Genomic DNA, 13,258 nt, shown 5'->3' with positions numbered 1-13,258 from the left:
TAAAAACAAATTTCCATGACAACCATCAAGAGCATGAACTAATGTCAGTGTTAAAATTAGAGAAAGGATAAATGAAAATGGCTATGTGGTAGAGCTTTTGCACATTGTTGAAGGCTGTAATGTGACCAATAGTTGTAAACTTCTATGTCATTTGGTCTCAGGTGGAAAGTTGTCTAATTTGTAATTAGTTCCAGCAGTTATACACTCTTTACTGCTTTTTCTTTCTTTATCTTTATCTTATAAAGCATTCTTATATCAACAAAACCTGACACAAGATAAATGTCCATACAGGTGTAATACCACCATTAACTTTCCTATTAGTCTTTGGCAAATTTACACTTCCAACTTTCAAAAATTGTTCAGAATTTATCTTTGTTTCAAAAAGAAATACTTGGCATGATTACAGTTTTATCAAGTTTAGTACTATAGAAAAAAATGTCGGATTAAGCAGGGTGACGGAATACTCCGGGTTTTTTCAAAATGATAATAATGTTTTGGGACCATGAAAATGTGTCGGTAAAAGCAGGATGTTTGAATACTGTAAATTCAGAAATAATTGTGTGCATTAATTATTGCGATTTTTGAAGAATGGACAAAAATGCGAGTTTAATTATCGCTATTTAAAAAAAAAATGCCTTCAGATCTATGTTTCAGTTATCAGAATGGAGTTCTTATTATTGCCATGCCCATCCAGTCACATTATTCGCAATAATAAAAACCTTGCAATAATTTCTGAATTTACAGTTCTCAGGTGTCAGATAAGACAGGTTGCACTGTACTTTTTAATGACAGTAATGGCACTTGATAACTTACATGCATCAACACAATCTGTAACATCATCTGAACCAGTACTTAGTGTGATCTTATCCACATTACACCGAGTACAAACAGTTGAACCAGTATTAGACTGGTAGTAATTCTGTGGACAGAGCCGACAATTTGGTGCATAACCATTATAACTGAACTGTCCTGCAGGACATTTAGCTACAAAAAATAAGAAATTAAGACATTTTATTGTAAATATGAACTTCAAGCATTAAGCTAAAATCAGTAATTAAGACTCTTAATGTAAATAACAAAATTTTAGTTCAGTCTTAAACAATGAGAAATTAAAACAGTAAATGTGAACAATAAAAAATTATACAAAAAACATAAAAATAACATTACATAAACAATACATTAAAAATGAAAGGATGTTTTTTTACAAATTGTCTATTGGTTTGTTGGCAGACTTTGGCAAAGCCCAAATCAAATATATATGTTATCAAAAGTATGTATTATGGCCTAGATAGTTATTCAATCATATTTGCCTGTAAAACAGCTATCCCTACTTCGAAACTTAATTAAATAAAGATCAATGAAGACAGATTACAAAGAGTAGTTCAGTGTTAAGGTCTCACTGAGACTATGTGATGAAGAACAGCAATAAAAGTGCTATTCCTTTGCATTTTGTGTGTTTTTTGTTGTTCATTTACATTATTTTTCTATTACATTCATGTTAACTTTGCTCTTATGCAGAAATATAAATGATGAACCTTATTAAGTGTGGACAAATATGAATTCCTCTCCTAATTTTTTCTCACAAATAATAAACTAGATGTGTCAAAGCGACACGAATGGCCCCATCCCAAAAGTTGAAAAATCTGCAATTTCAATAACACATGTGGGCACAAACATGATGGTAGTCTCACATTGATATGTTCATAATTATAAATTAACTGTTAACAAAACTCAGCTCAAAATGTGGAGGCCTATAGAAAAAAAGCTTAAACTTGATCTGTAACTCATCATGAGTACCTCATATACCAAAAATCAGCCCAATGATAGAAAAAAAGTCCGTATAACTGTGATTTTCAACAATTTATCAAAGTCAGAATTACGGAATTTCGGAATTTCGGACAAGGGTAAAACTATATGGCACCGACAACTTCGTTGTGGAGCCATAAAAAACCATAAGGAGGCTTTGTTATGTTGAGTCTATTTTTTAAGCTGGAGATTAATAAATGCTTTTTTCTACAAATAATTACCATGACAATCAGCTAGCTTAACGGAACCAGTTCTGTATGTGATTGTATCTGTCGGACAGTCTGTACAATGAGTGCTATTATTTACAGAGTATGTATTTTTTGCACACTGGGTGCAAGGTGAAAATCCTGTTGATGAGTAAAAGCCTGCACGACATTTAGCTGCAAAAAAATATACAGTGACAAGGTATTAAATAAAATAAATCACTGAAAGAGACACTAAATGATGAACATAGGCTTATAAATGTAATGACTTCTTAAAATATAGATATTAAAGTTTGGACTTGGTAAAACTAAGTCCTCATACAATAACTTTTACAAGCTACTTCAACTACTGATCAAGGTTTGAGGGAAGGTTGAGCAATCTCAAAAGCATTTACTCCAACCATGTGCCTGTCTCCAATCATAAGGTTGTTGTTGGATGCTGACTGAAAATATTGATTTTTGTTTTCCTCTTGAGTTTCGCGCTCACAATATTTTCATTTAGCTTACTTAATTGTATGAGTTTGGCTAATTGCTGAAGGCTTTAAAAACCACCTTTAATTGTATACTTACTATTTCTTTAGTTTTTGGTGAATAGATGTCTCATTAGTGATCTTACTACAAAGCACATCTTTTTACTTTTATACATTTAAATACAGCTACTGAAGATAAGACTTATATTTACTGAAGTTTGAACTAAGACATGGTTACTAATTGAAGTCTTGATTGAGATATAGTTATAAAGTTATAAGATTTCCTTACTTTTTCCTTATTAACAGGGTTTATAATATTGTATGGATATCTTTACAAATCAATCTCCTTTAACTGATGAAATATATCCTTTAAGAAAATCAGAGCCTTAAATAATTTACCTCTCTGACAGGAAGAAGCAAAAATATTTCCTTTTCCATATGTAGTTGAGCCAACTGTACAGTCTGTACATTGTGTAGCACCCACTATTCGGTTATGGGTTCCCTCTTGACACAAGTCACATGTTCCTGAGCCTGTAGTGTACGTTCCCTCAGGGCAAGCCACTGCAAAATGTTTACATTTAAATTATTACCTATTTACATAGCAGATTAATTTCCTTTTAATCAATGCAGAGAAATGTACATGATCAAATAACATTCCAATTTAGTATTTCTTTATTCAATTAAGTAGTGGTTCTGCTGGTAGCTATGTTTTGCAGGTTTTTTATTTCTAAGTTTCAGTTTTAAGACATATGGTCTTATGTAGGCAAAATGGGAATTAAAGCACCTATAAATCTAGCTTTCACAAATTTTCTGTTCAATTTTGTTTGTCTGTAAAATCAAATTGTTATTAAATATACAGTTTTCAAAATAAGTAAAATTGATGAATTCATATACTATTGGCAGCATTAAAATTACGTCAACAATATTTAAAGTTGAAGCAAGTATGTGAAAAATTATTACCTGTCTGGGTATGAAATTACACAGATTTATGTTTCATCATGTAATTTTTTTAAAATATTTTTTGAATAAGTTTGTACTTGAGGTAGATTTTTTCAGGAATATTGGTAAAGTTATTGTGTGAATTTATTTTTGCGATTTTGTCATTTTAGACTGAAATGCGATTTTAATTCAAATTTTACGATTTTGAGAAAAAAATCCTGTTTAATTCATTTAAAATATTTCAAAATGTGAGTATAAATTATTGCATTTACAACTCTGTCGCTGTTTTCGCAATTATAAAAACTTCGCATTAATTTCCTAATTTACAGAACTGAGTTATCTTAAAATTGTTAATTTAAAGTTTTGAACTACACATCTATCAGCATACTTACAGCAGTACGTTACTCCACTTAATTCCACCAATTTTCTTTGATTAGTACACTGAAAACTTCCACTGAAGTTTGGAGGTTCATTCCATGTTCCAACCAGATCTGGACATCCTGACACACTAACTATATTTTCAAGGATCGGGAATTGTACAGTTTGAAAGGTAGCCGAATTGAAGTTAGAACATTGTTTAAACTTGGCAACTGTAAATGTATTAGGTCCCATGGTTACAATAAAATCAACATCCATCTGAAATTCAAATTTAAATCAAAGTTTTGAATATATTAAATGAAGCTGGTTGAATTCAGATTAAAAGCTTTATAAAGGTAGTGTAATTAAAGATTTGTTGTGTCAGGTCAGATATATTGATGCCATACCATGAATAAGTGGGTTTATGGTCATTTTATAAAAACAATCATTTGTCTCATTGGCATTCATAACACATTTTCTTATACTACGGATTCCTTATTTTTTGTTGGATACCAATTTTTCGTGGATTTCGTGGTAACAGGGAAACCATGAACTTATATGTTTGAGAAATAGCAAATTTGCTATTGGACTAAATGCAGACTTTTGAAAAACCAAGAAATCAAATATCCATGAAAATGCAAGTTTGTCTCAATCCATGAAAATAGGTAACCACGAAAATATCTTTGTAAACATTACAATAAATCTTTAAAACAAATATGGTTGTCTTACAGTGACTGATATTATGATGCTGTCACAACAAGAAGTACACATTGATTTGATAAGCATACCCCCAAATTCTAATTTAAAGCAAAGTAAAAAAGGAAGTTTGTGTCTGACAGAACTGGAAAGTGCTTAGAATTAAAATTCATAACTACCAATTAAGCGGGTGACAAGTTATGAAGCCATTATGGTCAGTAGCACCTGAAAACATGGGACAGAAATATTTGTTGGACAACTGGACAGACTAAAAGACAGAGATTCAAAGTGAATGCTAACTAGCCAAGGTGAAATATTTACCACATTGCTGTTAATGTTAATTGATGTTTCATCCACAGTCAATCCAACTATCATGTTCGAGTCAACAGCAGTAGTGCACAGCGATTGTAATTTAGTTTGTGATGCAGTAATCTGTCCTGCAATCTTGCCACGGTATTGATCTTTACAGCTACTTGGTATATTACTTGGTGCATTGTATTGAACTGTATAGATTTCAGAATATTGTGCTCTGACACTTGCTGAAAATAAAAAAAATATCTAAAAGTTTTTTGGGGTGTATTTTTTGTGTGTTAGATGTAAATACACAAATTAAGGTTTGTCTGATCTTATCAACAAGACAGTGACAGAACAACATGGAATCTTAAAAAAACAGAATTCCTTTTAAGTTTTTGAAGCCTGACCATCATACTTTAGCGTCCCCATCGCACTTCAGAGTCCAACATATATATATGTATAAATAAAATGAATTGTGTTACCTGTTTAGTGAATGTGAGCAAACGTAATTTAAAGCTGTACACAAACGTAATGTACCAGAAGGTATTATATTTTTCATTTCAGTAATTCTTTTTCAATATTTGGAAATGAAGATAGGATTATATTTTTTTAATCATTATATAGATGCAAAGTTAACCCTTAAATAAAACTATATCAAATAACCAACCTTGTGTACAAGCAGATATGATTGGTCGATTCCAGCCACCACCATTATCACATTCCATAGTAACTACACTCTGGTCGGGGTAGTCATACATATAATACCCTGAACTACATGTTATATTACATTCATAGCCGGTGTCTCCTGTCTTTGGAGTACAAGATTTACTACCATGCTGTGGGGTTGGAATATTGTATGGTGAACATGTTGATGCTGAAATGACAATTTTTAACAATTATAGATAACAAAGAAATATTATAGTTATCATTATAAAGTTAAAGTCTTGTTAGTTGTTTTTCTGCTTTGCATCCAGGCCTTTTATAGCTTACTACACTGTTTTGGTTTTGTTTATTGCTGAAGGCTGTTTGGAATTTGATGCGACTGTCATAAAAGTGAGAGGTTTAGCTGGCTTTAAAATCAGGTTCAATCCACCATTTTCTATAGAAGAAAATACCTGTACCAAGTCAGGAATATGTCATTTGTTATCCATTTGTTTGATGTGTTTGAGCTTTTCATTTTGCCATTTGATTGTGGTTTGCGTTTTGAATTTTCCTCCTATTAGACACAATAAGGCATAAGTTCACCAAATAACTCCTACCACAACCTGATTTTGGCTACTTTTAATAGTTTTTCTATTTTTATTCTCCACTAAAGGCCATAAAGGTAGTCATATTTTCATTATAACAGACCTGAAAAGAGTTTATGGGCCATGAATTGCAAAATTAAACTCCCGGAAAGCATATAGGCATAGTTGGGAGCAAATAAGTTAAGTGCAGTTTACGTAATACTTAATCAGTTCATATAATTATTGGTTGTCAATGGCATTTTGAATTGGTTGATCATGAGAAGTAATTTTATCCTTGAAAAATAAGTTTTCTACATGATTGTGAGGGGGGTCTTATAAAAGGGGACTACTGCATTACATAAACATAATTTTAAACATCTCTCACATTCTAAATTCTGGCAGTTGTCTTTATGAAAATGGCTCAAATAAAAAAAAAAAAAAAAAAAAAAAGTTTATTATACATGTACCTCAGTTCTCAATTTCTATATAAAGTATATGATATTTTGACTATTTTTTTCAAATTGCAAGCTTTGAACTATTCTTTCGGGATATTTCCAATACAGCTACGGGATTGAAGGATTTTGAAAATACTGCAGGAGTAACGATGTTGCTTTTTACCTATAGTGGCTAGGGTTGATGTAAGAGCAAGACGTAGCCTTAGAATTTCAGAATATTTATGAATTAAACGTTATGGTTGGGTTTCTGCTTTATATATTACGATAGTTGATTTATCCCTCACATTTATTGTCTGCTGTCTTTATCAATATAATAAACCACTTACTGACTAAATATCCCTGGAAAAGTAAGTTTCTTGTCCCCTCGGATACAACTATTGCCCTTGGCTACGCCTTAGGGCAATAGTTTCACCTCGGGGAAATAAACATACTATTCCACTCATACCCAGTCAATAATGTTTACAATAATGACAAGTACAGGTAGGCATTAGGTTCTCTAGAGCTTAAACTCCTCTATGATGAATTTGAAAAGTTAGCAGGTATGACAATGGTCTGTTAAAAGTATCACTTTCATAAACAAGATGCATAGAGCAGGGGAAGATCAGCCATTTTTAAAATTGGGGGTGCCCAACCCAGGATAAAGGAGGGGTTTCAACTATATGTCCTCATTTCAATGCATTGAATATTAAAAAAAAAGTAACCCTTCCTTGGATCTGCCACTGGCATAGAGTATGATTTTCCGTTACATAAGTCGTCTCACCTTGTACATCAATATCAAATTGACAGACATCAGTATTGCCAGCTTGATCAGATGCTGTCACAGTAACCTCCTGATGTCCAAGTTGGTTAGCATTAACTGTGAAGGTCGTAGGAAACACAGAGGGTACAATAGTCCCACCATCATTATCTTGAGCACTTATTGAAGCAGGATCTACTGTTGTAATGGTCCTTGTTTCTCCTGGGGCTGAAACATATTCTATCCTGCTGGGAGGACAATTGGTGATTATTGGAGGTTCCTCATCTACAAAGTTTTGAATAAATCATAAGCATAAAAACAGACCTGTTTATTGGCACATAACATGGAGTCCAAGGTGTCAGCGCAGCCAGTGATGTCGCGCATTAGCTGATTTCGTCATATCTGCACAATAACACAAATAATATTGTTCTTGTAATTGTTTTAGCCTTCTGTAGGGATAGAAAAGAATAAATTGATAAGTTCAAGAGTTGATTTATAACTGCAAACCCAGCTATTTACCATATTTAACCAATTTCCATTAAAAAAATTATATCATCAGATAAAATTTGTTTTATCTCAGTCAAATTAATATCAGATTGCAATAAAGAATACCAATGATCACCTTCTATTGATATACTTTAAAATAGTCAATAAATATCATTATCACATCTCAGGTAAATGAAGCACATTGTGATTGGTTTAAAGCCATCACATGGTTAACCCCTAAAGATCTGTAAGGGAACAGTAGATTTCATTGGGCAATCATGACAGTACATCTACTATTAATGATGACGTCATCTATTAAAGTTGTTGTATTTCATTGTACATTTCACTACTGATCCCTCTGGATCAATTTAGGGTTAGTCAAATCCAAAGGGGACGAGGCCAAAGCCCTGAGAGATTTGTAAAAGGTAAAACAATATAACTTATACTAGCGGTAGTGAAAAAGAAAAAATATAAATTGACCATACCTTTGACAGTTATTTTAAAGCTACAAGTCTCTTCATTATCAGCATGATCAATGACCCTGTAAGTTACTGTCTGTTCTACTCTTTCTATTGTCATTGTTGTATTGGCATTCTCCGGTACCACTGTAAATTCCTTGATTCCACCAGAGTTATCAGAAACGGATGGATTCAAAAATGAAGGATTAGTGTAAGCATTAACAGCCATATCTTGTGGACAGTTTAAAAACGCAGGTTTAGTTACATCTGAAAATAGAAAGAAATAAATGTTTCATAAAATAAGGCTGCTTGAAAAAGCAATCAGAAGTATATTGGTATCATTTCCTTTTTTTATATGAGAACTGTTTCCCTCAGCTCACCTAGTCTTACATCTAGAAACACTCAATCTGCAACTACTACCAAAGTCAGAGTTAACTGACAATTTCAGGCCAAGTTGGCTATATTCAAATTTTGTGATGCTAATCCTTTTTGAAATTGAAAGTTTATATCTAACTCTTATATTTTTCCAGATATTAGACAAACACGCAAAAAATTGTTAAATATCGTCAATAAAGGACAATAACTCATATAAAGAGTCAACTGACTATACTTAAGGTTCATCATAACAAACAGACAAATATGGCTGTATTTACATGCCGAAAATTACTCTGAGTACAGACTTACCTGTGAAGTTGGAAAAAGCTTTAATGCCTAGCATCCTCTAGATATATAAAAGTTAAATACATTTTGTGTTTCAGAAAGATACTCTCTTTTGGATTTTGATGGACATTTTCAGACCTGCCAACTTTTGAAAATCTCCATGGGGGATTTAGCGCGCGACCAGATTTTTAAGGGTTACAATTTTAGCGACTGTTCTGTGTGCATTGTTTTTTACTCCTAAAATAGTCTAAAGTTCTCTTCTTTTTTCTTTTGGTATACTAATGATGAGCTTGTAGGCCTTGATTTCTTTTATTTGCATGATTCTTGTACTATTAAATTATAAAATTGACAAAATAACTGAAGAATAGAGAAAAATGGCATTAAAAATAAAGGATTCAAAGTAGAGACCCCCCTTTTCCCTGTCCAAAGACCTTCTTATCTATGATCCTTGACTCAAAAGACCTAAAACTACATGTCCTAAAGTTAGAAGGATGAAGACAGATTTTGATTTAGTCTTACTTATGGTCTTGTCAGTATCAATGAGAAAATGGATAAAATTTGAGTTATCTTTCTTTGTATTCAGAGGTTCTCTTACCGGCGGAGGCTTATACAGTAACACAGTAGAAGTGAATACAATATGACGTCAATTTTAAATCAACAGACACACAACGTCTGGTTTCAAAAATTAAACGGATTTCAAGATAAACGATGTTTTCTTGAGAGTTCATTACAGTTCTCATCTTTCTATTAATTATGATTTTGTTGTGGAACTACAGCAAATGTTGCAAATTGTGCTTGTATGATAAATTGATTAAAATTGAAAGGCTGTTTGACCAAATTTGTGTATACAAATTAATTTTGAGGACTGATACGAACCATTAGGTAATCTGATTACATATACAACCACTAATTATGACACCTGTTGTGACTGTTGATTAGCGTAGGGTCGTTAACTTGTCATAATATGTCCCCAGGTAAAATTATAGATCTTTTTTAATTGATCAGAAAAACTTCAAAATCGGTAAACAATAATTTTTTCGGGTATATTTAGTGAAAATCGGGATTTTGACTAGTTTTACGATCCCGATATCGGGATTCGGGTTGAGGGATAAAAATCGGAATGATACCGTGAAAATCGGGAAGTTGGCAGGTCTGCATTTTTTTTCCTTAATGCATAATGTGTGAAAATTAACTAAATTGTGGTACAACTTTGAGATGCTCCCTCAGGTAAAAAAAATCAGTGTCCTTAATTGTCATGGACAAGAGGTATCTTCACAACTACAGGTGAGTTAAAGAGTTCATCTGAGTCAGTGAGTGGACTGTATCAAAGTAATTCAGGTGTTTGTTTATTTTTACACCTTCTGCAGAAAGGAAAAAAAATATGCCCATTAAAAACCAAGAAAGATTTTATCTTTCTTAAACACAAAATGCAGTTAACTTTTATATATCTAGTGGATGCTAGGCCTTAAAACTTTCCAAACAGCACAGGTAAGTCTGTACACAGAGAAATTTTTGAGGTAAAAATACAGCCATATTTGTCCATTTGTTATGATGAACCTTAATATGTTGACTTATATGTAGATCTTCTCTTGTTGATCATTTTTGCAACTTTTAAAGTGTCTTTATATCTATAATAGTTTTTAAGAAAATATGCATAAATACACACAAAAAAATTTATTAATTGTCTTTGAGGGCAAATACTTCAATAAAGAGCCAATGAGGACTACTGCCACAATTTTTTTTCTTTATTTAGACATGTTGACCATTTTGGTTGAAACGCAGGGTGATGACAATGAGAGACAACAGAAGCCAAGTGATAAAAAAAGCACACTAAATAATGTTTAACTAGTATGCTATACTGAAATAGACATACATTTTCTGTTTAGACAAGGAACCTATTGTTCAATTTTGTCAAAAAATAAACATTTGAAGGCAAGTCTTGCAGCTGGTTAAATATATCACCTTTCTATACTTAGATTAACATCATAATATAAGTTATCTTGGTGTTATCAGGGGTGTACAGAATTTTACACTAGTGTTGAAAATTCATACACCCTGAGAATAATTTAAAATTGTTATTAATGTATAATAACTAACCAATACAATTAGGTACTGTATCATTCCATACTAGTGCATTACTAAACTGGTTCAACTGGCATTCGATTCCAGAATCTCTGTTTGGCTCATAACCTGGTCGACCACAATTAAATGTCACATAACCATTTTGATCAAAGCCATTGATGGTTAAAGAGCCACCTGCAGGATATCCTGGGTCTAAACACTTTGTTCCTGAAATTAAACAAATTTTACAATCACTGTAAATTCAGAAATTAATGCGAGGTCTTTATTATTGCGAAAAATGTGACAGAGTTGTAAACGCAATAATTCAAACTCGCATTTTGAAATATTTAATATGAATTAAACAGGATTTTTCTCAAAAATCGTAAAAATTAAAATTGTATATAAGTCTTAAATGACAAATTGCAATAATAAATGCGCAATAATTTCTGAATTTACATAAGTGATTGATAGAATATAAATTTTTAAACCATCAGAAGAACTGAATCACTTGTCATGCATTTTTTTTTATTTAAGTCATATGAAAGGAGTTTCTTGAAAATAATTATGAAACCAATAATAATCAGTTATAAAATAATAAAGCAATGTGAAAAAAGTATTCCATCCATTAGTTATACTTTTTTAATTTGATACAAAATTGATTAAGTCTGATACTGATTTCTTGAAGGTCAAACATTTCCACCCACCTACACACTGTAAACTTCCTAGATCCCAGTGACCATCTGCTTCACAGTTGACGTCTGTGTCTAATGCTCCATTTGTACTTTTCCCTGTAACACTGTACAAAGTGGAACATGAGAATGTGAATTTTTCACCATATCTTGTATTGGTTGGTGTTAGGAAATTAGCTCCAAGAATGGTTCCAGGACTTCCACAATCAATAACTACAAAATAGATAGTGTTCATTGATAAACATTTATAAGTTGTACTAATCTTGCAAGAATTGTAACAGCATATTTAATTGAATATGTACCTTGTACTCAAGTTTCTTCAAAGCTATTCCTTTCCTTGATGTTTTACCAGTTACCTTATTTATCTCCCTTGTCTGTTTTTACCATTTACTTTACAGTTTCTCCCTTGTCTATGTTTTACCATTTACTTTACAGTTTCTCCCTTGTCTCTGTTTTACCATTTATAATTTACTTTACAGTTATCTCCCTTGTCTGTTTTACCATTTACCATATTTATCTCCCTTGTTTGTTTTACCATTTACTTTACAGTTATCCCCCTTATCTGTATTTTACTAACCTCCACATTCATAATCATTGCCATACAGATAGTAAGAGTCTGATGTCATGTTGTAGATACATTTCCTTTCCTTGGTGAAGTCTGTTTTACCATTTACCTCACAGTTAATGGTCAGCATGTCTCCAAATGGAACACTAGTTGTAGGACTAACAGAATTTGGACCATTGGTCAAGCTGAAAGTATTATAGTTGTCCACTGGGCAGACAACAGCTGCAAAATGATTAATAAAATGTTGCATTTTCTTCACATAATCACAGGGACCAGGACACTTTAGAGGTCAAGTGTTCTAAATAGTTCATTGTATAATTAGCCTGTTAAGGTTGTGATTTTTTAAACCATGCATGTGCCAGGTGCTATTGACCCTAATCTTAAATGACTAGGATTTTAGTTTTCCTGTTGAAGGTTGAAGTTCTCTTGGGGTACTCAGGATTCCTTCCCCCCACCCCTTTTTTCTATGATGATGTTTGGATCCTTAATATTTTATCCTATAAACTTTTCTTCTAGATTTTTATGAACATATGACAATATGAGAAATGTCAATTCCTTAGATTGCCCTCTGATAACATAGAAATCATAGTACTATAACCATATGAAAAGTACTGAATTTCTTAAACTTATTTTACAGCATGAAAAAGTTCAATAATTGTGTCTTAAATATGAGTATACTGTTACAAGAGAACTGTGTAACAGATATTTACAGCCTGTCTAAACACTTGTCTGTTCCTTTTCAATAGAAAAAATACCTCAAGTAATTCAAGTAAATTCTATATATTGTACTGAAAATAAGGTAAACTAAGGGATAACTGACCTTGACATGTTGGAAAAACTGATGGTGACCACTGTCCATTATTGTTACATGTAAACAATTTAGCATTGGTTGTGGTGTAACCAAGGTTACAGGAATATTCTACAGTATCACCAAAATGATGATCTTGTCGGTGTGTCAGAAGCATGCCATTGTCTATGGATTGTGGATCTGGACAAAGTCGACCTGAAAAAAATTGATACAATTTATCTATGTATTATACATGAGAACAATAGAATGATTGTTTATTGCTAATCACACCAATTAAAACTGAGCAGAAAACTTTACATTAAATCTAGTATTGATTCAAGACACAGACTTAAAGGTCAAGGTACAGTAA

At 32.3% G+C, this 13,258-nt stretch overlaps 1 protein-coding gene across 3 annotated transcripts in view; it reads right to left on the bottom strand.

The window, feature by feature from the left end:
* LOC139487816 (uncharacterized) overlaps positions 1-13,258 on the bottom strand; it is a 108,282-nt gene that overhangs the window by 64,822 nt on the left and 30,202 nt on the right. For all 3 annotated transcript variants that reach the window (XM_071272948.1, XM_071272947.1, XM_071272949.1), the window contains 12 exons: positions 12,922-13,104; positions 12,114-12,323; positions 11,552-11,749; positions 10,884-11,075; positions 8,154-8,393; positions 7,207-7,467; positions 5,433-5,639; positions 4,793-5,010; positions 3,811-4,054; positions 2,879-3,040; positions 2,028-2,186; positions 814-984 (listed from right to left, as the gene is read on the bottom strand). In XM_071272948.1, the coding sequence (XP_071129049.1) occupies positions 814-984; positions 2,028-2,186; positions 2,879-3,040; positions 3,811-4,054; positions 4,793-5,010; positions 5,433-5,639; positions 7,207-7,467; positions 8,154-8,393; positions 10,884-11,075; positions 11,552-11,749; positions 12,114-12,323; positions 12,922-13,104 (2,445 nt within the window). The remainder of the gene's footprint in view (positions 1-813; positions 985-2,027; positions 2,187-2,878; positions 3,041-3,810; positions 4,055-4,792; positions 5,011-5,432; positions 5,640-7,206; positions 7,468-8,153; positions 8,394-10,883; positions 11,076-11,551; positions 11,750-12,113; positions 12,324-12,921; positions 13,105-13,258) is intronic.

The sequence above is a fragment of the Mytilus edulis genome, chromosome 9, assembly GCF_963676685.1.
Source record: "Mytilus edulis chromosome 9, xbMytEdul2.2, whole genome shotgun sequence".
Classification (NCBI taxonomy): domain Eukaryota; kingdom Metazoa; phylum Mollusca; class Bivalvia; order Mytilida; family Mytilidae; genus Mytilus; species Mytilus edulis.
This window is presented reverse-complemented; position numbering and strand designations above follow the sequence as displayed.